This window comes from Calidris pugnax, unplaced genomic scaffold (genome assembly GCF_001431845.1).
Source record: "Calidris pugnax isolate Ruff unplaced genomic scaffold, ASM143184v1 scaffold25, whole genome shotgun sequence".
NCBI classification, from domain to species: Eukaryota; Metazoa; Chordata; class Aves; order Charadriiformes; family Scolopacidae; genus Calidris; species Calidris pugnax.
The window spans coordinates 2,359,412-2,387,038 of NW_015090805.1; the positions used below are offsets into that span (position 1 = coordinate 2,359,412).

The window sequence follows — 27,627 nt, forward strand, 5'->3', positions numbered from 1 at the left end:
TGCCATAACCATTTCCTAGCAAGACCTTCATGTTTGCAAAAACAGCTGCCAAGAAATCACGTTTTGCAACTCCATAGTAACCTCTCCAAATGAGCTATAATCTGCCCTTCTTAAATACCACTGCTGTTCACAACTTCCCAATGTTAACGCTCTATACTTTTTAAACTGCAGGAAGGTAACCATCACATTCCATGTAATAGTCCCTTCCAACGTTCAAGAAAGAACTAAGAGGACAATTTGATAACAAGCTTCCAAAGAGCTACTTAGTCCGTCATATGATACCTACTGAAGTTTTTACAATGTCCTCACCTCTTCAGTTTCATAATTTCACTTCGAGCAAACTTACAACTTATTGAATGCACACGCATCATCATTCATCATCCATTTTTAAAATACTACATGAGGTGCCTCTCTAAAGTCTATTTCTTAATTTCATCAAGTCTGTTAAGAGTGTCCTTCCCATTCATGTAAAAGTTGCTTGAGTTTGAACAACTGAGGAGACTATGCAGTACTTATGGTCAGAAGAAATGGAGTTAGGATGCCATCGGTTTAAATGAAACACTGGCAAATGAAGTGCTCCATTTATGTAGAGTACTATGTAAAAACCTACCTACAACAGCTTCACAGTAAAAATGGTCTAGTTAAAACACAGCCTGCATAGTAATAAAAGATCACCAGCATTCACTTGGAAATCATGACAGATGCTCACCTCAGCAGCAGTTTCACCATGCCTACTGAATTTCATCAACGAAAATTAAAGTTGTTCAGCTATGTTTGGTGAAAAGTTCACACTACTACTTTGAGGGTGAAAGTTCAAGACCTTTCTTGCACTGAAGTTCCTACAATTGTTTAATAATTACTATGAAAAAGGCAGCATGAAGGTTCTTAACACTGTAAGCACAGGTTTAACTCAGTCATTCAAAGATTATTAATTTTTACTTAATTGCTTACCTCTGGTGTTGGAATAGATGACTGCCTTGCTCTCTGGATGGTACAGAATAGGCATGGCATCCGCGTTACTGAGCTGCAAAGTGTCCCCGTTCTTCATGGTGTAGTGACCAGTAGTCACTGTGAATTTCACCTTCTGGGGAATGCCAGCCAAAAGGCTATCTGAGGAAGAAAGCAGAAATTGTTAATAGGTTCCAGTACTCATCAGTCCATGGTTACAATGCACTGTTAAGGCTTGTTTAGCAATATTCCCAGACAATTTGTCACACATGTTAGGGTAACTTAAAGTGTGAGGTTTTGGTGTTGTGCAACACATTAAACCTAGCTCAGATACATCAGTGTGGAGAAACTGGCTGTTTCAACTCAAGTGACCACAACCACTGTTCCTTGGATGGCTTAGATTACCTGGCTCGCATACCGTATACCTCTGGTAGCACAGAATTCAGTGAAATACAATAATCCCAAAGAATTAACTTAACTTTTTGTTAAGTTTCCAGGTTGCAGACAGCTTTACATTTTTACACATACAATGCTAGTCACACCCATATGATGCATTTACATAAACGGGATAATAAGAATGCTAGTATGCATATAAACTCTCAAATATCTGAATTACAACCATCAATTTCATAGGGGCAGCTAATTTCATTAATACCTAACATCCCTGTCCTTCCTTCACCACACACTGCAAGCCCTGTAAATGGAAGGATAGCACAATATGCATATTAACTCCTCAACTGTCTCAGTTAATAGCCTGAAAACAAAATCACAATTAGCTTCCATTTATAAACCTCAATAAACTCTACAACAAGTAATGTTCAGCTGTCCATGAAAGCAATGGATGTATTCAGTATTAACTTTTTATAAGTTTATATTATCACCTCTAGTAGAGAATCCTAGGTCTTACAGGTTTCTCATAAATACCAAAGAGACTGCAGCATCACAGAACTAACCAGTAAGGAGCTTAGTCGATTACAAATTTAAATATTCACTTCTCCTAATCAGTGTAGCAGCTCAGATCATACCTGATATTTAAGTGATGGTACATGTTCAAATTCATGTTCAAAAGTGACACTACATGTTTCAGAGCCAAGCACCAAAGTTAGTTATTGAAAACTAGCCATCATTGACAAAGCATACTTGATGGATAATTAGAAAAGTGAGATTTTAGACTCAAAATTAAGAGCAAGGCAAAAAAAAATTCTGAGTAATATTCAAGCCAGAAAACACTTTATCTAGTCTCATGAGAATACAACAGAAATCATCAAAACAGCTTCAGCATAGCAACTGTACCTACCAGTCATTGGTTCCACTTTTAGCTGGGGCTCCTGAGAATACACATCATACTGCACAATTGGGTAAATATGAAGAAGGACAAACTGTACTTTTCCCACTGAAGTGCACAGCTGCCTGAGCGTGTATGTCCCAGGTTCTTTGGCCTTTGAAGAAAACATTTGAATGGATTTTTCAATTTAGGAAACACTTCTAGAACAAACCCTCTAGTAAAGAACAGCATGTATTCAGCTCATATCTATCAGATATTTTGCATTTGTAAATTAAACTGACAGTCTTGTTTTCTGAGTAAGTGACAAGATTTTGACAAAGGAGCACCTTTTGCCCCATTAAGACAGAAGCTCTAGAGCACTGGCTGACTTAAGAAAAAAACATTGTAAGTAACAAGTACCAAAATCAGAATAACTAATACAGTAGCTATGCTATCAAACTGCTAATTTGGGGTGGTTTTTGTCTTGTTACTTGGTTGATACTCCCCCGCAGTGCCACATACATTAAAATACATTTATATTTATTAAGTACTGAAATGATACTTAGCAAGCAGTGAGGTGCTTATTTGGGTAACATTCATAAAATCCTACAACTTTTATATAAGGCACAGCTTTCAGCTCAAGCTATCGATTTCACGCACTTCCTACTCCACACCCTGTGTGAATGCTTACAAAAAAGTAATACATACATATTTAATTTCAAATTCTTCCCTTACCCTGAATAATGGGATTCTAGGTGGTTTTCAACAACATTATAAAAATGCAATCCTGTAACATCTGCTAGTATATGTATTCTTGATTCTATTTGCTCTTAGCTACTACTGCTAAGGAGTGGGAAACGTTTACTTTTCCATGTGCCATAGTACCAAGTGTAACACATAAATATAGATTTAATTGTACCCAGCATCAAAAGAGTAAGATTAGAAGTTATGGAGAAAAGCTGTTAATGACTTAACATTCAAACCTCACTTACACAGATATTGACAAAGCAAATCCTGACCGAGATTCAGTATTACGCATTTTGACATTGAAGTCACTAAATTTTATCCCTTGAATACTTTATGAACACAAAAGCATGAGGGAAGCCTTTCATAATCATTAAACATCAACATGCAATGGGAATATTGGTCTGAGAAATTTAGATAATGCTTTCTGATCTCTTTTAAAGCTTGAAAAAAATACACTGAAAGATTGCTATCAACATAAATAATGCCAATCATCAGTCCAAGATCTAAAGAAAAAATCAAACTCCCTTCACATCTTAGAAACAGAGTCATTCTGCTTTTGCAATGCTTTTCCAAAAGCATTGCAATTAAGCATTACTGTAAGAAAATTTAGAAAACAAGTTGTTGGCAGTTTCAATCCTCAGGCAAACTATGCAATTCATTAGAAGTAACACCATATACTACAGTGATAATGAATTATTAGTAAATATTTTTTAAATACTGCAGCTGAAATCTAGAGAAGCCTTCATCATGTTTTCTATTAATACACTGTTAAAAATCATAATATATTCAGATTTTTCCTTTAAGGACAGGTAAGTCGTGCTTTGAACAACTGTATTAAGATAAGTAAGATTCACACTGAGCTGTCTTCCCATGCAAAGCTCTTTCAAGAAAGAAAATTTGGGAAAATGGAAAGTTAGAAGTGTAAGGCTGTCCATCCTGCAATAGCCACCAGAAGCATGCAGAACAAGGCAAATTTAAAGCAGCTATGTTTCACCCATATCTCTTCTTCTGTGGTTTCAGATTGCATCCTGATGCCAGTCAGCCAAAACGCCTGCTCAGACAAGCCTCTAACAGCTTTCTTCTAATCAGGCTACTTCACCTGAAATCCACTTCTAAATACATGTTTATTTATTTTACATAAAACTACATTTGCAGCCACCAAGACCTCAGGCATCTCCAAAGCCCATTAACTTGTCCCAATCCTTTGAAAGCATTAGAAACCTAAAAAATTAGGTCAATAGGTAGTTCAAATGACATTATTGCCATTTCATATTGTATCATCAGGGACCCAAACTCAACTCCCATCTTGAGGTATCTCAAGATGTTGTCCACACAGGTTCCATAATGTGCACACGCACATGTACCAAACACATCTCTAGTCCTTTCAGGCCCAGCACTGGAGGAATGGAAAGGCAGAGAATGTAAGCCTATAGAACACTTCACTCTAAACAAAGTTCTGTGAAAAGACAGAAATAATCAAAAAAGAAAAAAGAAAAAGAGAAAGTTAAAATCTCAGGTGTGGGGTACTTAAGACATGCTAGGAATACCAAAAGAAATCTCCTGTCAAGCTATCAATTTTTAGTCATTGAAAGCAGATATGTAGATTGTTATTTCAAAACTAGTTTAAAAAAGGGACCAAAGAGAATCTAATTCAATTAGAAAATGGCAAAGCTAGCAGGCACATATACCATCTGTGACTGCAAAATACTTTATCTCTTCATAGGATCCATATCCTTTCCACTATACAGGCTGCAGAATGTCCAGAAAATGAAGCTGCTATGAAACACCTGTTGCATTCCGCATTGTGTCGCCCCATCTCTTGCTAATCATTCAGATGGTGCACCGAGTTTCTCACCATTTTCTCACTCAAATTCTCCCTAAACTGATGTTCATTATTGTAGTATTGAACTCTACTAAATACTTCCCTATGAAGGTATACAGAGGTGGGGAGGGAGACAGAAAGTATTAAAAGAAAACTCAAAGAGCAGAACAACATTATGATTGAGGCAAGAAGCTCCTACTCCTGGAACACCAAACAGATGGTGAAGTCCCACTTTTGAAAATGCTTGGCATTTCACTCACTAGAACTAAGTCAGCAGGTAAATGCCTTTCCCCATCTCATTAAAACAAGCAAACAAACCATAGATCAGCAAAGTACAAGGCCACAGAATGAATTAAGTAGTTTTAAACAAAACAAAACAAAAAATCAAAACCAAACACACACCACAACCAACAAGAGTGGTACTCATGACCTGCTGATTTCCAGTTCATATGCATCTAGTAGTAACACAATGTGAACAGCAGTGGTAAGCACTAATGCCCTTAAATATTTCAGCAATTACTAAGAGTACCTAGCTTGCTGGGGGGAGAATGGGATGAAAAAAAGTATTACTGCATGTATTACACTGACTTAAGAGTGCACGTCAAACTTGGAGAAGAGAAGGCTCCAGGGAGACCTTATAATGACCTTCCAGTACCTGAACGAGGCCTACAAGAGAGATAGGGAGGGACTCTTTACCAGTGATAGGACGAGGGGTAACAGTTCTGAACTGGAAGAGGGTAGATTTAGATTAGATATTAAGAAGGAATTCTTTTCTGTGAGGGTGGTGAGACACTGCAATGGACTGCAATCCATTTTCTCAGGGTGGCATTTAGATGACATTTAGGTGACACTCTTATTTTCACAGGTGTTTGCTCATGCAAATTTAGATTTCCCATAGCAGAGAATCCTGATGTTCTTGTCTTTTCATTCCTTATGTGATTAAGATGAATAATGGAAGCAGTCTTAATCCTGACATCTTCTAAATTCAAATATTTGAAGCTGAGCTTAACTTTGTCATACTTCTTGCAGGTAGGTTTACTACATCCACCAAGTGAAAAAATGTTCTACTACCCTCCACACTGAACAACAAGCTATCAACCACACAGTCACTTACTAAGGCCTAGAAAATGCATTCCCTTCAAAATTTTAAATGTTGCTCTCAGTGAGCTCAACAGCAAAGGCAGACTTCACGAGCAGTACATTATCTTGTATATGAATTCATCAGCTTAATTTTTGGCAGCAGTAATCAAGATGTTTAAAAAATGTTTTGAAAGGCTGACTAATGATTGCAAATAGGAGAGTCACCTGTACATTTTGGCATAAACACAACAGCCTTCGTTCATGGGAAATGAAGGTCTAGAACAACAAAAAGAAAGCCACAGGGGGAATGGCATCACCCAAGCTGTAACAGGAAGCAATACAGGTACCACTTGCCAGCACGATGCTCTTTCTCAGCCAGTGCTTTTAGTTCTTCTTTCATGAGTGCTATGTTCACTCAACTATAGACACATACCTGAGTACTGAATGTTATTTTATTGACCCCTGGTTCCAGTGTTAAATTGTTGCGTTTCAACACGTGAGCCCCATCTTCTAAAGTCACCCCTGAGGGTATATCCAGCGAACTGCTGCTCTCTTGCCTTCGTAGTAGCATGTGTACATTTTTGCAGATAATTCCTGCTGTGTTCAAGGAGTTATCTGAGGGACTCCGTTCATACATTTCGTATAGCTCCAGTGCTGGCAAGTTGTTTCTTGAGAAAGGAAAGCCTGCAACTTCATTTGGAAAGCTGATAACACCATTGGAAGTTTTGTGCTTAGTGAGCCACTCAGCTGTTTTTCTGTAACTATTTTTTTCAATGCTAAAGTGAACATGGATGGCAATCTGATCCACTTCGACAGGGATGGGCATTTGGCTCAGCAAAGTCAACTCGATAGACAACGTTCCACCCACATGGACAACAGCATTTGGAGGGTCAAAATGTAGAGTTTTCAACTGCGCAAAGGAGTGCATAGGCAATATAACCTTTTGACCTGGAAAAATAAAAACAGTAATTTTATTTTTCTGAAGTGCTGCTGGAGATCAGCAAATCTTTTCTCTTAAAAATTTAACCCCTAGAATTAAATGGATCAATGACTTTTCACAATTAATCTTTCCACACCATCTAAAATAACATATTACTTATGGTACATCTATTCATCAAGAAAAACTTCTGCATAAAAATGAACAGTCTTCAGATCTACAGAAACTATTCTATATGAATTTGGATTGTGATTAATACCTGAGGACAAGGTACTACTGAAGCAACGGGAAGAATAAAGAGAAGAGGGAGGATGGTCAAAATAATAAGGTGCAAGTGGATGCGAACAGATCTAGCATCAAAATCAAAGAAGTACCATCAAAGAACTGCCACCTGCGTGCCAGCAGTGTAGAGCAAAGTTAGGAATTGGAAAAAACCCAACACAAGATAAATTATGAGCTGTCAAAGTAGAGAAACAGATAAGTGAAGGAAAACAAAGACTTTCCGGTGTTCAGGATGAAAATGGTAATTACCCTTTCATCTTTGGCTATTCTTAATTATTGCAGAAATTTTATAAATGTTCTGGAGATGACAAGAAAAGAACCATTTAGGTTCAGAAGTTATACACAAGGTAATGAAAACAATTAGAAAAGGCCCTCCAGTCTACTTTCAGGGAAAGGTCAGATTAGAGCAGCTTAAATTTTAAGTATTTAAGAACCAGACTTACCTTGGTTCTCCACTTGGTGATTGGCAAAATCTAGTATTTCTTGGCAAAAGCTTTTGCGTTCATCTTCTGTTAAGTGATTATCACCAGCTAGAAGGCTGCTTGTTTGAAGATAACTAATAAAGTTAAGGAAACATGAGGTAGAAACCTACTACATTCAGAAATTTGACTGAAAACAAGACAGTTCAAGTGCTGCTTTCCTAATCTTTTAATACAAGACCTGTATTACAGTGTGGAAAACTGACCACACTCTTCCATTAGAAAAGAAACAATGGAATATTTACTCTCAACTGAGAATATTGCAGAAACTCTACTTTTTGCAGACCTACTAAAATATGATCCGTTACTAACCTGTGCAATCTTCCTCCATCTAAAAAAATTAGCAAGTACAGAAAATTCATTATTTGACAATAGATAAATGCAGTATGCAAGTTAAGGTCCTTTGTGTGCATTACGCTGCCCAACACCGAAAACTAAATAACTTCAGTATTTGATTATACGCCAATTTACTTGGATGAGAATCTGCCAGCTGTTACAACATCACCATAAGTAAGTCCTACGACACTCTTTATACGTTTGAGAGCTGAGGATACAAATGGTCATTTAGGTATTTAGCTAAGATTTCAATATTAAAGGCTCAGATTCTTTTTGCACTGAAGCAGAAAAATTTAAGAGTATTTAAAAGTGATGCAAGAATTTTCAAAGGAGGCAGACATTTACAATGTCTAAGTCTAGTTCTAATAAAAAAAAAAAAACCAAACTAAAAAACAAAACAAAAGCAACAAAAAAGAACAAAACCCAAATTAGACTCAAAACAAACCAAAAAACAAAACAAAAACAACAAAAAAGAACAAAACCCAAATTAGACTATAGATTTGAATTTAGCTCAAATGATTTTCGGCTACAGTAAGATTCCTAGTACTGTCACTTACAGACTAAAATATAAGCTTCTTATGCAAAGAAAAAACCCAAACAAAAAACCCGAACAACTTTTAAAAAAGCTAGAAGGATCACCAAAAAAGCTGTTTTTCCTTGCCATTTCCACAAGAACTGTCCTGCAGAAAGTACTCTGTTCACCTGACCATCCCAGTTTCGAACACCTAGAGGAATTCTAACTATGGTGTCTAACTATGGCACCAATGAAAGCTGTAACCTTCCACCAAAAAATAATAAAATTTGCCATTTTACTGCACATAGCACAACAGTTCAGATTAGAAATAAATTACTTAATTTAGCTACCAAATTTAGGCAACAACTTATGAGGCTAAAATGAAAAGCAGAATTCAAATTGTGCAGTTTCTAATGCCAAAAAGAATACAACAAAACACTCAAGGCCAGTCAGTAGAATTCCACACAGACACTCCCCTCTTATCTTGAAAGTAGCAACACTACAGCAATACAAAGATTTAATATTTAAGCAAATACACTTGCAGCGGATAGAGCTGGTGTGTGAAAATAATGCAGAGAGTATCAAAGTGAAGAATTTGAAGCCTGTCAAACATCAGGATTGGGCCAAATCATTCTCTCAAAATATTCCCTAGCATTTACGCAGCATTTACAGAGAAGATTTCATTCACACATCGAAGACTGAGCTTTTATAGTACTTAAAAGCAAACAACTCCCACTCCCCTTCTGAAGCAGAGATCAAAGCCAGAAATAAAAAATAAATAAACAATACAGAAACACCACACATCACAGCAAAGCCAGAAGATTTTCATCCTCCAAGCCTCAGTTTTAACTTTTGGAAAAAGTCACCATTACCAGAAGAGTCCTTGCCAGGTCAGATACAGGAAAAAGGTGGCAGCAGTTATAGAAAGAAAACCCAGCAATTAATTAACTCCTTAATATAGGAAGACACTATAATGTCATGTTTACCACATGAAGAAGCAGAACCAGGTAAAAACTTCCACAATGATGAAGTACAAACAGAATCCTAAAAAATCTCTATGGTATCTGCTGAACTAATGACAAACTTCACATTATCCATGTTGCAGCACTCCCTAGAGCCTAGACATACTTAAAACAGAGAACAGCAACCATATGCAAAAGCTTTTAAATTGCAGCACTCTCTAGAGCCTAGACATACTTAAACGGAGAACAGCAACCATATGCAAAAGCTTTTAAGTGAACCAGATGGTAAAAAAATAAAAATTAAAAAAATAAATAACCCAACCCTCCCCAAACGAACAGCAACAATGGAAACAAGAAATAACTCAGCTCTCTGACATTTGGTAGTCTCTACTGTTAAATAAAAGTTAGAGATATGTCAGAGAAATAATCAGAAGTATCATTTTCTCCAGTCTTGATTTTTCTGGCTCCACCTTTTAGAGGATACTTTTCTATTTGCCCAAGGTGTTTCTGACATTCAGCTAACTGTTTTCTCGTATGTGTGACAAGCAATGCCCAGCCCTCAGCAAGGTAAGTTTTCAGTGCTCCTTGAAGATAGACTTCTGCCTTCTGTGGACCTTTCTTCCTCCTTAAAAAAATACAGAAATAGAGTACAGAGTGATATAAGAACCTCTGCAGTCATGAAAACTCTCTACATATTTTCAAAAAGTGGTGATTGGAATATGAATGTAGAACAAGATGCAGTGAACCATTAAGCTCTTTATTTTGCTGGTAACAGATCAACATATTGGCCTACCTTGATGTGGTTCACATAAGCAAGCAGAACTACAACTCACGTAAATACACCATGTCAATGGAAGGCAGCATATACAGATCTTCCCAAGTCAGAGCAGGTGAGGTGAAGCTACCTCCCACAAACGTAACAAAAGCCATCTCAAGCTTCTGACAGTTAACTAAAAATATGCTTGCTCAACAGTTTTAAAGTAGGAAAATGATCCAATGAAAACATCATTTTATCACTACGCAGCAGTAGTCTTTAAACCTACTGTTATTCCCTTAGGTGAAAATTGAGGTTAATTTAGGAGAATTATAATGGCTAGAACATCAGCCTGCCTTGGTGAACACAGGTGAGAAGCATGCCCAAACATGTTTTCCCAAAAAAACTCCAAAACCCCACTTAAGACTTCCAAATTCTTCTAATTAAGAAAAATAAAATTAAATGGAAAACCAATTCAGGAGGTTCCTTTAGTGGAACTTAACAGCAGGCATAAACACAAAAAATATGTTTGGAAATTAGGAATAAAATCACTGTAAGTTTCACATTGGGGAAACAAACATTTTGCAATCATAACCTTGAATATAGGATTGTTCTCCAAAGAACACAGTCTCTGGCTTTTCTGAGATACATATGCACAGATTTGTAGTTAAGATAACTATAAAATTTGAAACACATCAGAAGCCACATTACAAAGCAGGCTATAATAAATGCAAAGGTATCTCTTTCCCCCGCCCCCCCGGCATGTTACCCTTTCCTCCCTAAGAGAAGAAAGAATCAAGCTAAAGAACACAGGACAGTTAAAGATAGAAGTACCAAATCATGTGGTGAAAAATAGGGTATGATATAAAAAGATTGCTGGTGGTGGGTTTTTTTGGTTGGGTTTTTTTTTTTTTTTTCTGAAATACAGCCTGAAACTTAGGGCATGTTTACATTTTAAAAATACTTTTTAAAATTCCTTTTTAAATACAGCATATTATCCTCAAGGATTATATTCAAACTTTTCAAAACTAATGCATTTAAGACATTTAAACATTCATTTACATATAAAACTCTGCCAAGTCCTTTCCCACAAGCTTAGCTGAGCGAATTCTTCCAATATTTGTGTACATTTCAATGGTGGCATGGGACAGATCCTGTTTAAAGAAAAGAAACAAAACTTTTATAAGCTTTATATGTTTTTAGTAGCTATATGGTATTTCACATAAACGCATTGCCAGTAATTAAGTTACTACAACAAAAAGACCAGAACGAGTCACTTTTTACACATCCCCTTGCCCCCAGCACACAAAGTAGAGCAGTTTGTAACAAGTCATCTTCACTTTTTCTACAGTTGGTCATTATTCCACACCTGCATTACAACTAGCAGAAGAAAAAAGCTATTAAAAAATAGATAAAGCAACTCAAACCCACCAAAATAGTAGATGAGATGCAGTTTCAAGCACTTCTTTACACTTGAATCCTCCTATCTTTTTTTGAAAGCATCTATTTCTCAGTGACTATATGCCATTAGATTATCATCATTAGATTGTGTAGTGCACCATTCCAGGATGCACCTCAGCATAACATATTTAGAACATATTAGAGCTTGCCTCAGAGGCTCACAATTAATACTTCAAAACCGTATTGTCGTATTTTCAAAACTTCAAAACAAAAAATACTTCAAAACATACAGAACATGGTACATGATACTTTCACTAAAGCTGTACATAACATTATTAAGTACAGGAAAGTTTGCAGTATGTAAACCTACAATTAAACGCAAAATGCTGATACAATCAGAGTAAGTATTTTTGCAAGACTGCCTTAAAGGAATTTGGCTTGAAGCTACGCAATCCCAAATTGAAGTCTGTCAGTCATCTTTAAGCTTCATTTCCAATGCATCCACACTGTCTACACGTCACCTCCCTCACCTTACCCTTAGCTTGCACTAAGCGACAAATCTTTCCCACAAAATTAGCAGTTGCAACACACAGTGTATACCACCACCAAACACTTTCCCTCAAATATATAATACATAAAAATATTTCACATCATATTTAGAAACCCGCAGCCTCTCCTGACTGTCAGCACCTTCCACGGAAGCTCATTCTACTTCACTTAGTGTATTAAGGACTACTCTGTCCTTCAAAACAAATTGCTTAAGAGCTTCCAACTGCCTAAATATTTTGCAGAGTATCTGTCAGAAAGCATTTATTACTATGGGCCAGGAAAATGACCTAAAATGAGCTCCCAAAGCCCATTTTTGATGTTTCTTATGAACAGCCTAGCAAAATCATCTCTGTCTTTATTTAAAAACTCACAACAATACCTTCCATAGACCACTCCTTAACAGATCAGCATAACCTCAGAGAAGTCTTAGACACCAACTAAACATACAAATGAAGAGCTACATTCCCCCAAAATTAAGGTACAAGCCAACATGCTTGTAGAAGATCTGACAGTCTTACAAAAGATGCTGAAGTTGTTGCATCAGACTAGCCATTGAATGAGAATAAAGCCTTTTCTGGTAATAAAAGCTCATTACTTCTTGCTTTCTACATGTCCGAAAAGTTGCATTTTACTTTCCAGACTCATTAAAATTTTAAATGTAAATAACTTATCTGTGTCTAGAAATTGTAATTAATTCTATATTCTTGTCGACTGAATACATGGATAAAATACGGGTATACATTAATTGCATATATTTATGTGACAGCTACATAGAAAACAATCTTTTATAGTGTATCTGATATCTGAATTTCTGTTGCATGAAAGTGCAGTTAAAATACAAACAGGAACGGCAATTCTTTCATTAGCAAACTCTGCAGATCCCACTTAGTTTCTTAAATTTAGGATTATAATGCTGAATTTAGAAGAGGTCTTCAGGGGCAAGTTGGAACTGAATATGTAAGAGTAGCTAGCAATTCTGAAGATTTTAGTTTTGGTCCAGCTACCCAACTGGTCTTATAAAGAAATGAAGTATAAAAATGAAATCTGGTTATCTTCAGATAAAACATTTTGAGACTTTTTTTTTTTTCAATAGAACTGTGTAAAGATCAGTACCATCAGACTAAAAAAAAAAATGCTCAGTTTTCCTCCAACTTTTCCTCAGAAAACTTTAACAGCAGTACTGCAAATACAAGGAATTTCAGCAGAAAATAATTTAAGGGGAAAAAACACCAACCAACCAAACCAAACCTCCCAAAACCAAACAGACTCTTGTAAAGGTTGGGGTTTTTTTGTTTTATTTAACAATCTTTTTATGAAAAAAAGCAACGGAAGATCATTACAATAGCTCCTCAATAAGGGAGCTGTCAGGAAAGAAATGTGCATGTTAAAGCCCAATGAGAATTCTAATAGAATTAGAAGCTATTATACACAGATGTCCCATGTTTCATATGAAATATTCAACAGTATAATTTAAACCATGTAACACCCATTGCAAGATTCAAGTCTAAACCATTCAAAAGGAAGCTGAATTCACACATCAACATTCTTTTGGGTAAGATTCAATTAGTTCTGAATTTGAGACAGCAGAATATGATAACTGTGACATTGGCTGTTATAATAACTAAGTATACATACTTACAGATAATAAACTCTAACTTGAAACTGTAAACATTAACGTTAATCCAAACACTTGAAACCTTGGACCCATACAGGGTTCCAGGTGTAAAACAGATCAGTCTTGTTGTATTCAGTCTGTAAGCAATAATCTTTGATAACAAAATAAGTACAGACTTAGGTTCTCAATGTTGTCTTCTCAGGTTTGGAAATTTTGGCCCTATTCAATCTATAATGTAAACATGCAAAGCTATTATAAATAAATAAAACTCATACTTACTAAGTAGTGTTTTTCAAAAGCTTCTACAGATGATAAGGCCTCTTTAAGTTTCTTGTAAGGGCTCTGTGATGCATTTGCTTCAGAAAAAATCAGAACAACAGGTGTCACTTACAAATACATTCCTATTTTACTAACACTCCCTCTTTTTCCTTCAGTAGAAAGCGAAAACTTAAAACTAATTTTATGTGGGAAACATCACTAACGCTCAGAGACAGATCATGAGTTTCTTCCCCAGATTCTAAAATAAGATCAGAGAAGACTGTTTCACAATTCGCTGTATGTGCATGCATGCGAGTGATACTCGGGGTAGCAGGCTAAAGGCAAGCAGCAATATAGTGTCTATACTAACTTCTCCACACAGTATTTTATAACATTTATTCAGCCTAGAAACACACACAATTGTACTTAAATACCATACTGTGCCAATAGTAATATTCTCACAACTCCCCACTGCTGGATTTATAAATCAGCGTAACAGAAGTATAATGTAATTTAAAGACATTTTACTACTTTAAACAATGTACTTCAAATGAAAACTGTTAGCAAGACCAAGTTCTTTTTCTAAAGTAGCTTGCTCAATTTAAGTCTTTTCCAGACTAAATGTGTGTCAGTATGTCCAGAACCCCACCTCCACCCCCATTTTAAATATAAACAACAGGCACCATAGCACTGAATTAATAATCATACACCATCATACCTGCAAGCGCAAATGAAGCATCAGCCTGTCAGCTAATGCTTCACAGACACCAATTGTTCTAGCATATTTAACATCTGAAAGTTTCTTCCCTTCAGAAATAACCTTTGCGAGTGATAAAATCCACAAGGAGTAAATAACTTTGATTGTTCAGCCACTCAAATAATATCACTTCAACTCAAGTAACATCCTTCTGTAGCTCCAGTTGCAGGTTATCTATTTGTATCAGATTGAGATCACTCAATTTCTTTTCCAAATAATTTTATTTATAATACCTGTCTGAAAGTATTAAAAGCTTTACTAAAAGCTACTACTATTCAGAGAGTTTACTTAAATGTTGATAAATGGAGTATTAATGGAAAAAATTATGTTTCCAACAGTAAGGAGATGCACTGATAATCTAAAGTACAAGACACATTAAAAGAACTCAAAGGAGATAATAGAGTTCTATCAATATTTATATATATGTAGGCATACTTGGAAATTATTATTACTGATGTATTTACAAGGAGTAAATAACTTTGATTGTTCAGCCACTCAAATAATATCACTTCAACTCAAGTAACATCCTTCTGTAGCTCCAGTTGCAGGTTATCTATTTGTATCAGATTGAGATCACTCAATTTCTTTTCCAAATAATTTTATTTATAATACCTGTCTGAAAGTATTAAAAGCTTTACTAAAAGCTACTACTATTCAGAGAGTTTACTTAAATGTTGATAAATGGAGTATTAATGGAAAAAATTATGTTTCCAACAGTAAGGAGATGCACTGATAATCTAAAGTACAAGACACATTAAAAGAACTCAAAGGAGATAATAGAGTTCTATCAATATTTATATATATGTAGGCATACTTGGAAATTATTATTACTGATGTATTTTTATGCTTTGTATTTAAGACAATGTCAGTTATTAGATAGAATGCATACATTCCTGGTAGTACCTGTTTCAGGGCGTTCTGCTCCCAACCCTGCTAACAGATCGACAGTTCTGTTAAGGTCTTCTGAATTGGGTCCCTTCTCTGACACAAGTCCACACAGATAACCCAGAGATTTTAACTATAAGAGAAACCAGATGCTTGTTTTCAATAAGCTACAAAATCAATATAAAACTCCTTTTATTCTATTACATCATTCCTATAATACATTTCCACTGCTGTCATATTATACTGCTTATAAGATCATAGGAAGAAAGTAAAAAACCTTTCAAAAGTAACTGTTATTCTCACAGTAGAAATTAATTTTATTAAAAATTAAATTGCATATGTTACTGACTCAAAAAACATTGGAACACATGCATAGACATACATGTCCCTACATGCATAACACCCAATCAGAATAAATCCTTCTGGCTTTCCACATAAACATGGACAAAGCTTGAGATGTTTGGCAGTTATTGCCAAAGATAATTTCTAATAAATGTGTATTTTTCAAAACTACACATTCAAGAAATGCAAGCAGTCTCCAGTACTGTGATAAGACAAGCTTGCAAATTCACCCAAAGTACTGTATTCAGATGAAAACCTTCTTGAAAAAGAGCTGATTAGCATAGCTAATGGTGTTAAAACAGTGCCACACAACTACCATAAAACCCCTTCTAGACAGCAGCTGGCACGCTTCATACCCAGAAGTCAGCAGAGGATATTGGCTTAAAGAAGTTCAGTTCTGTTGGTCATTTAGTTAATTCATTTAGATTAACTCAATCAACTACCAAGGTAAGCCCATAAATGAAAAAAAGGTGTCAGCTTGTCATACTACCCTACACCATATAAAATGGGATGGCTGTTACTACTTTTTTAATTCCTCATAACTTTGTCACTAGTTGTTAAATTTCTTTCATTCAGTCTGTTCCACCTTACTGCTACTCACTATCCTAATTTTTTACCCTTTACCTTCTGTTAGAAGACCTATGAATGGGAGGGACATTTCCAACTCAGGTACACACCTTCCATAGAAAAATGTAAGGAACATGGGAAGAATCTGATGCACCCATCGCCACCTTAAACTATTCTGATTTCTTCCCCCTCCACTTTTTTTAAACAGTAACTCTTCAAGGGTGAAATTGTCTTTCTATGCTTTTGTAATAAGATGAGGACCTCCTAGGGTCACTTAGAGGATTCTTAAGTTTACTGTAATATGAACAAAACTGTGATTAAAATAAATAGAAAATATTATCCAGGCTTTGCAAACAAGAGGATGAGCTTATGCTGGTCTTCAAAAACACCCACAAAGGTCACAGTCTGCTATTTCAGTAGTTTCTGGAGTTTGTCATCTTTCCAAACTGTTTTTCAACAGTGGAAAGAGGTTACAACCCTAGACACCAACTCCTTCATAGAAATGGAGTAAGTGGAACTTAAAAAGGCATTCATGTAATTAGGGAAGGGGCTTAACGAATTGAAAAGGCCACTTTACAACTTTATTGTACTTTATTGTAAGGGGTGGTAACTGAAAAACTGCGAAGTATTAGTTATTTGCCTCTTTCACAAGGTGCCAAGGGTGGCATCTTCAGTGAAGTTCAGAGTCTATTACTACCATACTAACGTACTAAAGAAATAATGAACTACGTAAACACATTGCTGTAATCTCTATTTAAAATGGTAAATACATCCGAATCTGGGCAGCTTCTGCTGCCCTAACTGAAATTCATGCTCCTTCCCTCAGTTGACATGGATTAAATTCGCTCTGGAGTTTAATTAGCCAGTATTTATCAAACTGGGAGGGATCGGGAGATAACAGACTAAGGGTTATTCCCATCCCTCATCTGACAGCAGGAAAAGTAGATATAAACCTGGATGTCTCATCTAGACTAGACTCAAGACAATATACTAAACCTCATATTAAATTCCACAATATTAAGTGCCACAGAAACAAACAAACAATCTACTTCAAAACTGTAATACCGAAACTGCAACACATCATTTGCTCACCTTCTCAGTGGCATAGCTCCATAAGCCAACTGTGTGGGAAACGTTTGCATCTATTTGAGCCCTATCACAGCAGCCTTCTATTCTTTGTAAGACTTCCAAACAACTCAAAAATACCCAACAATCCAAAGCTCCAGGAGGAACAGAGACCTGAAGATGAACAGATAAAATTAACTGGGAAATAAACATTAGTCAGATAAGAAAATACTTCAGCAAAATACTTTTTGTGATGCAACATAGCAGAGCCTCTTTGAAGAGCTTACTCTAAGAATACACAAAAACCAGGCCAACTCTCATTACCTCCTGAATGGTTAATATATATATATAAGTCCATAAAACAAGGACAACTAAACATTGATTATATTAACTAGATTTGATACATTCACCAAGATGAAAGAGAAGGAAAAGAGGACTAATAGTTCCTAGTACTTGGAAAAGCTCCATAAATTTGGCAACTAAGCCTAAGGAAAGCAGAGTTAGGAAAAATTCCTATAAATATACTACTGCTTTCCTAAGTAGACATCAGATTTAACTAAGACTGAAATAAAAAGTACACTAAGAATTAGATTAAAAAAACTGGAAAAAAAAGAAATTAGTCTAGTTTTCTTCACAACAATAAGTTTGTTAATCAAAGGACACCTGTCACAAACAACTAATTAAGGCATGGAATTAAAAGCAAACAAATAAAAAAACCACATAGGAAAAAACCAAAAGATACCAAGAAGGGATTATCAGTCATGACATGATGGAGAAAGACAGGAGAGTTTGACACCAGAATACTTCAAGAACTAAAGATCTGGAATATAATCACAGTAATGGTGTGTCAAAATCCTGTTCATGAACAACGCAAAAATATTCCTTTTAGAAAGACTATGAAAGTCTTGTAATCCATAATAAACTAGGTAATTGACTAATGTGATAGGAAAGTTCAACACGCAAGCACAATGCATTTGAAAAAATCTGAAATCTGAAAGAATTTTCAGGAAGAGAAAAATTGTAAGAACAGAGTAGATTTCTGCTGTGTTCAGCGCTGTCAAGCCACACTATGAGGTTTGCCTGTATTAAGAAAAAGGATCACAACAGGGATGACTACATGATATGCACAAATAAGTGGTACTGTCTCACAGCCTGAAGACCTGCATTCAGTTTACATCAAAACAGAAACAGCAAAAATTAGAGACAGTGCAGAGAAGAGCACCAGAGAAGAGGCACGGGACAGACCTGGGGTGGAGCAAAAGGGGAACTACAGGAAGTACCTTCAGAGATTTAGAAGGCTGCATGTATTTATTTTGGAGAGAAAAAAAAAACAAACCAAAAAAAACCCAACAAAACCACAATCACAAAGCACACGCACAAAACGTACTATCAGTGTGAGTTATGTTAGTTTTAGAATATATGAAGGTGTCGGCAACACATCTGAAGTAGACTTTCTGCTTTTAAATGCAGATAAACAGATGGAACTTTATACCACAATGTCAGACAGGCAAAAGTTAACAATTTTATTTGTGCTATTATAACAGTAGCTAAGAGAACCAGATATGCACAGGATTAAGGACACAGATGAGTCACAAGGCAAAATGCAGAAATATTCTTATGCACACTACGCTGTTCCTAAAGATGTATTTCAATTCATAGGCATCTGTGGTTGTACATGGAGGATAATCAGTGTACAACAAGCCTGATAAAGCCTCTTTAAAGGATTAAAAACCACCAGCAGAAACTAAAGTATGAAGGACAGAGGGGTAAAGCATGGAGGTATACAACATGACAAACAGCTTTAAGCACTGTCACTTGGTTCTCTCTCTTTCTTCTGTCATTGGAAGAGATAGCTAGAGGCACATGCATAACACAGAAAAGCACTACTGGGCACCAAAAGGAAACACAAAGTAAGAACCACAAAAGGCGATCAAAGCAGCATCCAGCTTGCAAGGCACTAACAAGTCCTACTCTAAATACTGCTTCTGGTTCAAAACTGCTTTTAGTTGCAGGCTACTAGCCTGCATATTAACCACTCTGCCTTATTTTCTTCAATACAACAGTGTTATAAATTCAAATGATGGGAACTACAGTCCAAGAGACTGGAAATAAATCCAGGAAAGAAGCAGACAAATTACCTACCAGCTTAAGAAGTTAACTTTCCAGGTGAAGACTAGAATACTTTAACTAAATACAGGTTTGGTTTTCGGATGTGATGTCTCCAAATTTCTTTCCAAAGACATCCTCATGATGACACATTCACCTGTAGCACTGTTACAATCTGTTATTACAGCATCATTTTCATAAGTCAAGCCAGTGCTTACTGTATTCTGGTCACCGACATCTGAACTTCAAAAATCTTGTTAGATCATCATTGGACAAAATCATTCATATAACGGAATATATTACACTGACTCACTTCTAGTAGCTTGAGTTCTTGCACACAGTTGTGAAGAAGTTCCAGTGCTCGCTGGGAAACCTCCCATGGCCTCTGCAGGAAGATTAATAACGTGCACTGGCGAGAAAATAGGTAACTACGCAAGTCCAGTAGAGTAGCTTCTTGATTTTGAATTAGCTCTCTCTTCTCCATGTCTATTGGTTTTCGGAGAATTAAACCATTCCAGCTCCTCACTGGCTGGCAAAAAAATGTCAGCCAGTTTGCACCATCTAAGTAAACAAAGTTAATATTCAAGAATCAATCACTGCTTTCTATCAGAGCGTCTTCTTCCTCCCTTCAGAGGTTGCAAGCTGGCTTACTCTTATCCATATGATAAACTTTAGGAAATGACATAATGTCTTATCTTCAAAAACAAACCCCAAACCAGCAGAACTTCCACAGCTAAGTAGATAACTGAATTTCAGAACATTCAAACCCCATAGGCATTTTGTCTTAACTGCACGTTTGTTATTAGTATAGTGACAATCAGTTTGTAAACTTTTTCTTAGCAACTAAGCCTTCCTGAAGTTGAAAACAAACAAGCTTTATCGACTTAAGTATTTCTTATTCAGCCATCGTGGGTAGATCTGCCCTTACTTTCAGGTATAGCATCAGGTTCAGTCAGGACAAATACAGTTCACCACAATTACTCCTGCACTGTATTTTTACCAGATTCATAACAGATACCTGATTAAAGCTGTTATATAGCAACATATGCCTTAGCTCATTAAAACAGTTTAAAATTATTTGATACTTCTTGCACAGTAATTTTTCTTGAAGAGAAAGTTAAATCTTCTGTAGTGCAAATTAAGCACAGATTTCTATTTAGTTTTGTAGTGATTACCAAATGTCTCATGTAATTTGAGGCAAAACTGAATGCAATTATCCAGGAAGCTCTTTACTGAATAACTTAGCAGTGAGCTGTAGAAACAGCAACTGTATCCCAGCCAGATCCATACTTAGGTAATTACAGAGTTTCAGGGATCCGTTTGTAACAATCATCGACTAAGAGCAAAAGGCAGTTTTTCATTAAAAGCTGTTTCCAAGACTCAGCGATGAAAAACTAAACTTGACTAGATTGTAACTGAGGTACACAGAGTTTGCAAACAGCTAAAACAAGAGCACAAACTGCCTGGTGCATCTCTGCTGCAATGTACCATCTTCTTCTCCCATGTACGCTTATGGTACCCAAAGCACTGGGTTGTTTAGTGGAAGCATAGTGAAGAAAATAAATACACTTAACATTTATTTAACATTTTAAGACACTTACCACCAGCCCCAAAGTTGACAACGTATTGAGAAAACAAGGCATCCAGTTCATCATACTGCACTAGCGCATCCTCAAATTGCTGCAGCATCTCAAAGACAAAGGCCAGTTCTTCCTTTTGACACACAAGCAATACAAGGGGCACGTTACTGGTGTTAGTCATGTCTGGTATCACAGCCTTCCCTCATCCAGACATAGAGCTCTGGGAACTACTTTTTCCAACATTCTTCCCCTTCCAACATTCACAGATACTGGAAAAACTTCATTGTAAAAGATGCGCCATTTCTTTCTAACACAGGGAGATGCACAAAAGAAGACTGAGTCATACAGCTATGCCCGTAAATTCTGTTGTGCATCCAAATCCTGATTCACTACAAGATATTGTTCCTGCATCTATTAAAAGTTTAAAAAATACCAACCCAAAAACAAAACAAAAAAATTTGCTGAAAACTCATCTCCTATAATAGTAATAATTTTTCCCCCCTCTGTTTACGCTGTGAAGGCACCAATTACAGTATCAATAAAGGTTCAGTTGCACACAAAGAAGACAGCCAAAGCGGTCAGTGGAAAAAGTCTGAAAATGTGATTTATCATATGCAAGAGGTAGCACATGAAGTCAAAGGAGACAGGAAGATGAGGTGGAATTGGTGTGAAGAACACCACTGTACAAGGACCAGAAAATTCCAAAGGAATCAAGACCTTTAATTCTATGAAACAAGAGTTTCTTCCTTTTCTCTATACCAGCTAAAACAACGACATATTTAGAAACATTTTAAAAATGGAACTCAAGGCATTGTCTATTTGGATTACTTCAAAATAGACACTTTTCTAAAAATCATTTCCATACATGTTGATAATAATCTAAACAAAGAAAGCACAGTAACCTTCATATTAAATGCCAATTGCAAGTTTGAGTGTCTTTGCGCAGGCATAGTTATGTGACATTGACCCAAAATTCGAGAGCAACTACCAAAACACTTTCTAGATGCAATTTATTAGCTTTAGGCTCATAAAACTTTGACAAACCTGAAAAGAATCTGCTTTTGTAACAGCACTGTAATACAAAGGAACACAAACATGCTGCAAACAAGATCTAAAACACTGCTTATATACCAGTCTTCATATTTCCTGCTCCTAACCTCAAAGAAGGAGCAGAACATTAAAAGTACCAGAAAGCCAACTACAATAGCAACAAAAAACACCACATTATTAAAACTAGGATATTTATTTTTCAATAAAAAGAAACTCTTACCTGGACCATGAAATACTCGCAGAAGCTCCACCCTGGCTCAGTCCTTTTCTCTCTCAAAGTCCTCATGTCATCTTCAAACTTGCCTAAGTTTTTGGTAAAAGACATGAGAAGCAATGTCCTGAGTTTGGTCAGGAAGGCATTCCAAGATTCCTGAGAACGGGAAGAGTCTTTCAAAGGGTCAGAAAGTACCACGCATCTGTAAAGAGATTGATAAAAATTATTTTTGAGGAGGTAAACATAAAATTCACATATAAATGCACAGCTGAGTACTGTGCAGAACTGACTGATTCAGAGTGAAGAAAATTTAGGTTTTAAGTCAACACTAATCAGAGGAAAAAAAAAAGGTTGAGGGTAATGTTTGTTTATTTAGGGGTGGGTATGTTGGAGTCTCTGGGTTGGTTTTTTTTGTTTGCTTGGTTTTTGGTAGCTTTTTAAAACCTTTTCCATGTATGTTTGAGTCAGTGATATAGTTCATGAGAAGTGTTTTTCACAAAATGAGTACCATAAAGCTTTACTTTTTTTGAAGCAAATAATGGATACATTATTTCAATTACTTAAACATAAGTAATGCTGTGGCTATTCAAGGAAAAAAAAAAAAACAAAACAAAACTACTTAGCAATACTAATCAGCAGAACAGTAATTATAGTTACTCCTGGCAAGGATTATGCAAGATACAAATCAAGATCCATTAGATCACATATACTCAGCCTTTCTTAAGTCATTTAAAATAATCCTCCATAATGTATTCTTACAGTCGCTCAATTCTATGTGCTAAAACTTCCACTGCTTTTACCAGTAAATAAACAAATAGATCCCATTAACTCACAAACAAATCCATCTTTTTTAGAGCTTTTTTTTTTTCCCCTCAGTTTTTCTATCACAATTTAGCAACGTTCAAAAAACCGCTGATATCTCTAAAGGCAGGAGAATCTCGCATCTAAGTAAAACACCATTTCTGGTTAGAAAAGTCATCTTATTCTATGGCAAAATGATTAAACTAAGCTAATGAATCAGTTAGAAACCAAAAGCAAACTGAATTAGAGTTGCTCAAACTATTTGTCCAAATGATCCTGTAATACACCAAACACTGTCTAGGTATGAAGAAAGTGCTGCCAATGCACAGCGCGTTATAACATGCTGACCTGCCAGTCACTGTCAGCTCTCACCAAGGTACAATGAGTGCTTCCGTCTACTCAACTTCAAATGTTCATCCTGTCACTCATTTTTAGGGGGAAAATGTCTTGTTTAAAGTTAACTCTTAAAGTTAAAAGAAAAAAATGTAATCCGTGTAATAGATTCAGTGCAATGCTTCAGAACAAGGAAGCAGTATCTATTAAAGTTGGTTTCAAATTAAGACTCGTGTATTTTGCTGACTTTCATTAAAGCAGCAGCAGTTTCATATATTCAATACTATTTTCCTTAGAATAAAAACATCTAAAGAAACTGGCTTTACGTCAATTATCTCATAGCAGAAAGTTGATTAAGGCAGAAAGTACAACGGTAAAAAATAAGCCCTAGTGGCTTCATATTCCCCTGTCACCTCACCTACACGACCTGTAATTCCATCAACATCTTCACAAGCACCTAAGCAAACAAAAAATCCCAAAGTTCTAAAAACTGATTATTACCACACTGTTCCCCTTAAACTTCTCTTAGTCAGGAGGAGATACTTGAGAGCTTTTTGAAAGACATTTCAAAACCACCACGAATCCAGGAAGAACTGTAAATAAACTTCTCCCTTTATTGCTTGTGTCAGCCTTTTTCAAAGCATAGGTCTTATGGTACCATCAGTTTGAACGTTGGACAATAAGGAAAGTCCTTAAATATTCCAAAAAAATTCCAAGGAATCTGCTACAAAGGGTTGAACTTTTAAATCAGCACACTAGTCCAGATGTTAAAATGTTTGCAAGTAAAAGAATGCTTACCTGTCACTTTGTTTGTTACAGAAGTCATTTCTTATTTTATCTACTATAGAGGTTCGGGGAAGGATATTTGTTTTGTTCTTTTTCTTGGCATCACTCTCCACTACCACAATCAGCCAGTCCACTGAGTTGTGAGCTTTGAGAACATTCTGCCACTTGGTGATGTCATCCTTGACTGTAGTTTTGTACACTTCCGTGTCCTGGGATGAGAAGTGGTGAATCATCAAATCAAACAGACATTGTGAACAATTTCAAAAGGCAAATTTTGTTCCAACAAAAGACAAACAGAAAGACGTATCAAAGAGAACTAGTGACAGTAAGCTCACTTACTGAAAGAAACCAAATGAGGTAAAGTATAGCAACGTTCCGGTCTTTGAATTTAATTGATTTCTAGTATTTTGGTTAACAGCAAATATATATTAGTATTTGGTGTGTTATCATTCTTTAGATTACTGAAATTAAGATTTTAAAATATAATTTAAACTCTTATTTTACACATTCTTAAACTTTACAACAAAAACATCTTTGAAATTACAAAGCTGAACTGTTTCATTCTTACTTAGGAACAGAATTATGATATTTGTGCCTTCTAACACTGCTCAAATCTTAATCTTTTTCATAAAAATAAAAAAAAAAAAACATGGAAGAGTTGTTTGGCACTTTTTTGACATCTGGGTTGGTTTTAAACAGATAAATTCAGACAACTCTTAAGGCTGTTCTGGATACTTTTTGACTGGTCACAGTTCAGATGTCACCTTTGTCCTTCAACTGGATAATTAATTCCTAACAGAGGCCAACAAAAAAGCAGTGAAGTGTAGATAAAGAGGATTAAGACATTCCAAATCTTGCCTCGTTTAGACTGCTGACACGTACTAATACCTGACATATATGGAAGATGAACTAAAGAAAACAACACACATGTTAAGGTCTAACACCGTGACTAGATTATAACTGAAATACTCTGGCCACATTTCTGTATTACAAAGCAAGTATGCTATGCTACTGCAGTAGCACTTTTAGATCCTGTGGGTTTTTGTGACAAAGTAGTGAAAATAGGTTATTCAAAAGCCTGTCCTCTTAGTGTCAAGCAACATTACAAAGAAATAGTGTTTACGGTAAAAAGTACTCAGGCTGACTAAGTTTTGTTTCCAATAATATTGAGTATGCATGCTTATGCAATGCGGACATAATTGTTCAAATAAGCATGAAAAGCAAATTAAAAATACCAGAGAGCACAAGTAGAAAGCCAAAACAATTTCATTTTTGTATCTGAGTAGTCAGTTTTTCATGATCTTTTCCTAATACTCACACAACATTCTGTCCAATAAATATGAAGAAAGGGAAAAGTCAAGAGAGCCTTATTCCCCTCTTTGGGCAGTAGCTCCTCTTTAAACTGAACAAAGTTAGATTCTAGATGAATCATCTTCGGAGCTCGGCCATAAGACCTGCAAATTTTAAAATTGGAAATTAGTGGATGAGATATACATAGCAGAATATAAAAATGAACATGTATTTTGGGGAAGGAGAATAAACTGAAATACTCTGGTTTTGGAAACTCACAAATTATGCTTACCGCAGTTTGCATAAAGTTAACTAAAATTTGGTATCACTTGCAATGAGACAGGTGCTCCTTTTCTCAAGAACAGGAGCTAGACTTTTTCAGTTTTCATTAAAAGATTTTCTGCATCTCTAGGACTGCTAAAAGTATAAGATTCCAAATAAGAAAATTCCCCAAATAATTGTTTCCAATCAGAAAACAGTATGCCATACCAAACTTCTTGCAGGAAAGTATATCTAATTCCACAGAAGTGCTACCCGTATCATCATTAAGAAGAAAGCATGTCACTTTCAGAACATGGCTGTCAAAGCACATCAAAGCACACACAAGGACAAACCCACAAACCACAAAACCAAAAAGAGAAACACAGCATTACTATAATTTTTCTTTAGGTGAAGTTCAACATAGCCAAGTTCAAATGATCGTCCTGAACTACATTTACCTTGATGATTTAAGTTCTCCTTTCCTCAGCTCAGTTGCTACATTCGACTCGATTTATGGTAAGATCTTCTCACAGCACAACAAATGCACACTTTCCCAAGTCTATAAACACATACTGAAATAGTTTCATGGAATAAAATGTAAGTTTACCTCCTCCATTCCATGGGTTCTCTAGGAAGCTGCTGAGAAAGTGTAGGATATAATGAAGTAAATAAATTCTGATCTCCAGCACCTAAAAGTGAAAGGCATTAATCTATTATCATGTGCAAATTATAGTCGAGAGATTAATAAGCTATATTATTGGCTTTTGTCTCAATAAAAATACGTAATTTTGTCTGCTATGTGGAAACTGGAGTCTAGCATTGAACCAAACTTTTTAAAATCACATGCTCTCACGACCTACTACACGACATTAACAAAGCACATAATATATATAGTATAACTTCTATTATGATTTTACACATAGCTACATAATCTATATATCAAAGCAAGTATCATCCATATAGCTGTTCTTGAAACATCAGGTCCATTACATTAACATACGTTAACTGCTATGGTGCAGGTCACCTGGAGCTCCAAAGCAAGTATCATTGATGTAGCTGTTCTTGATGCCTTCAGAAACATCAGGTCCATTACGTTAACATACATTAACTGCTATGGTGCAGGTCACCTGGAGCTGGCCCTACGCTGACACACAGATCTGTGATTAGGCTTTAATCACTCCGGCTTTGAACAATTTAAATGCAACAACATTCGAATAGCTACTTATATACAAGATGGAACAAAATGTAGGATTTACGGTAGGAAAAAAAAATATTATCAGTAGCCTATGAATATTAATTCTTAAATTCTATTCTTTTCCTTTGGGTACAAGGAGAACATGACAAGGAGAAGACAGGCTTCAAAGTAAGTAATTCCAATTTGTGATGGTTATCAGCATCTTTGAACAAAGAGATGGTAAACTCTGGAACAGGGCATTTTGTCAGACATGCTTGAATCCAGACTATGGATGCTTTGTCAGACATGCTTGAATCCAGTTGACCATACTAGCCAATGCATAATGCCCAAATAGTCTTTCAACCAGTTGACCATACGAGCCAATGCATAATGCCCAAATAGTCTTTCATGTTACTTAAACAGAAGACATGACATTTGATGTCTGGCAAACAAACATCCAAGTGAGAA

General features: G+C 36.0%; 1 protein-coding gene across 1 annotated transcript in view; it reads right to left on the reverse strand.

The window, feature by feature from the left end:
• Window positions 1–26,678, reverse strand: part of TRAPPC10 (trafficking protein particle complex 10) — a 34,523-nt gene extending 7,845 nt beyond the window's left edge. Inside the window, exons 1-15 of the mRNA XM_014938206.1 lie at window positions 26,593–26,678; window positions 25,753–25,888; window positions 24,447–24,643; window positions 22,521–22,716; window positions 21,272–21,383; window positions 19,984–20,231; window positions 17,592–17,738; window positions 15,609–15,723; window positions 13,970–14,046; window positions 11,188–11,279; window positions 9,856–9,996; window positions 7,524–7,636; window positions 6,295–6,809; window positions 2,246–2,387; window positions 952–1,110 (exon numbers count right to left, since the gene is read on the reverse strand). Coding sequence (XP_014793692.1) covers window positions 952–1,110; window positions 2,246–2,387; window positions 6,295–6,809; window positions 7,524–7,636; window positions 9,856–9,996; window positions 11,188–11,279; window positions 13,970–14,046; window positions 15,609–15,723; window positions 17,592–17,738; window positions 19,984–20,231; window positions 21,272–21,383; window positions 22,521–22,716; window positions 24,447–24,643; window positions 25,753–25,888; window positions 26,593–26,606 — 2,404 coding nt within the window. The 5' untranslated portion in view covers window positions 26,607–26,678. The remainder of the gene's footprint in view (window positions 1–951; window positions 1,111–2,245; window positions 2,388–6,294; window positions 6,810–7,523; window positions 7,637–9,855; window positions 9,997–11,187; window positions 11,280–13,969; window positions 14,047–15,608; window positions 15,724–17,591; window positions 17,739–19,983; window positions 20,232–21,271; window positions 21,384–22,520; window positions 22,717–24,446; window positions 24,644–25,752; window positions 25,889–26,592) is intronic.
• Between the last annotated feature and the right edge of the window lie 949 nt (window positions 26,679–27,627).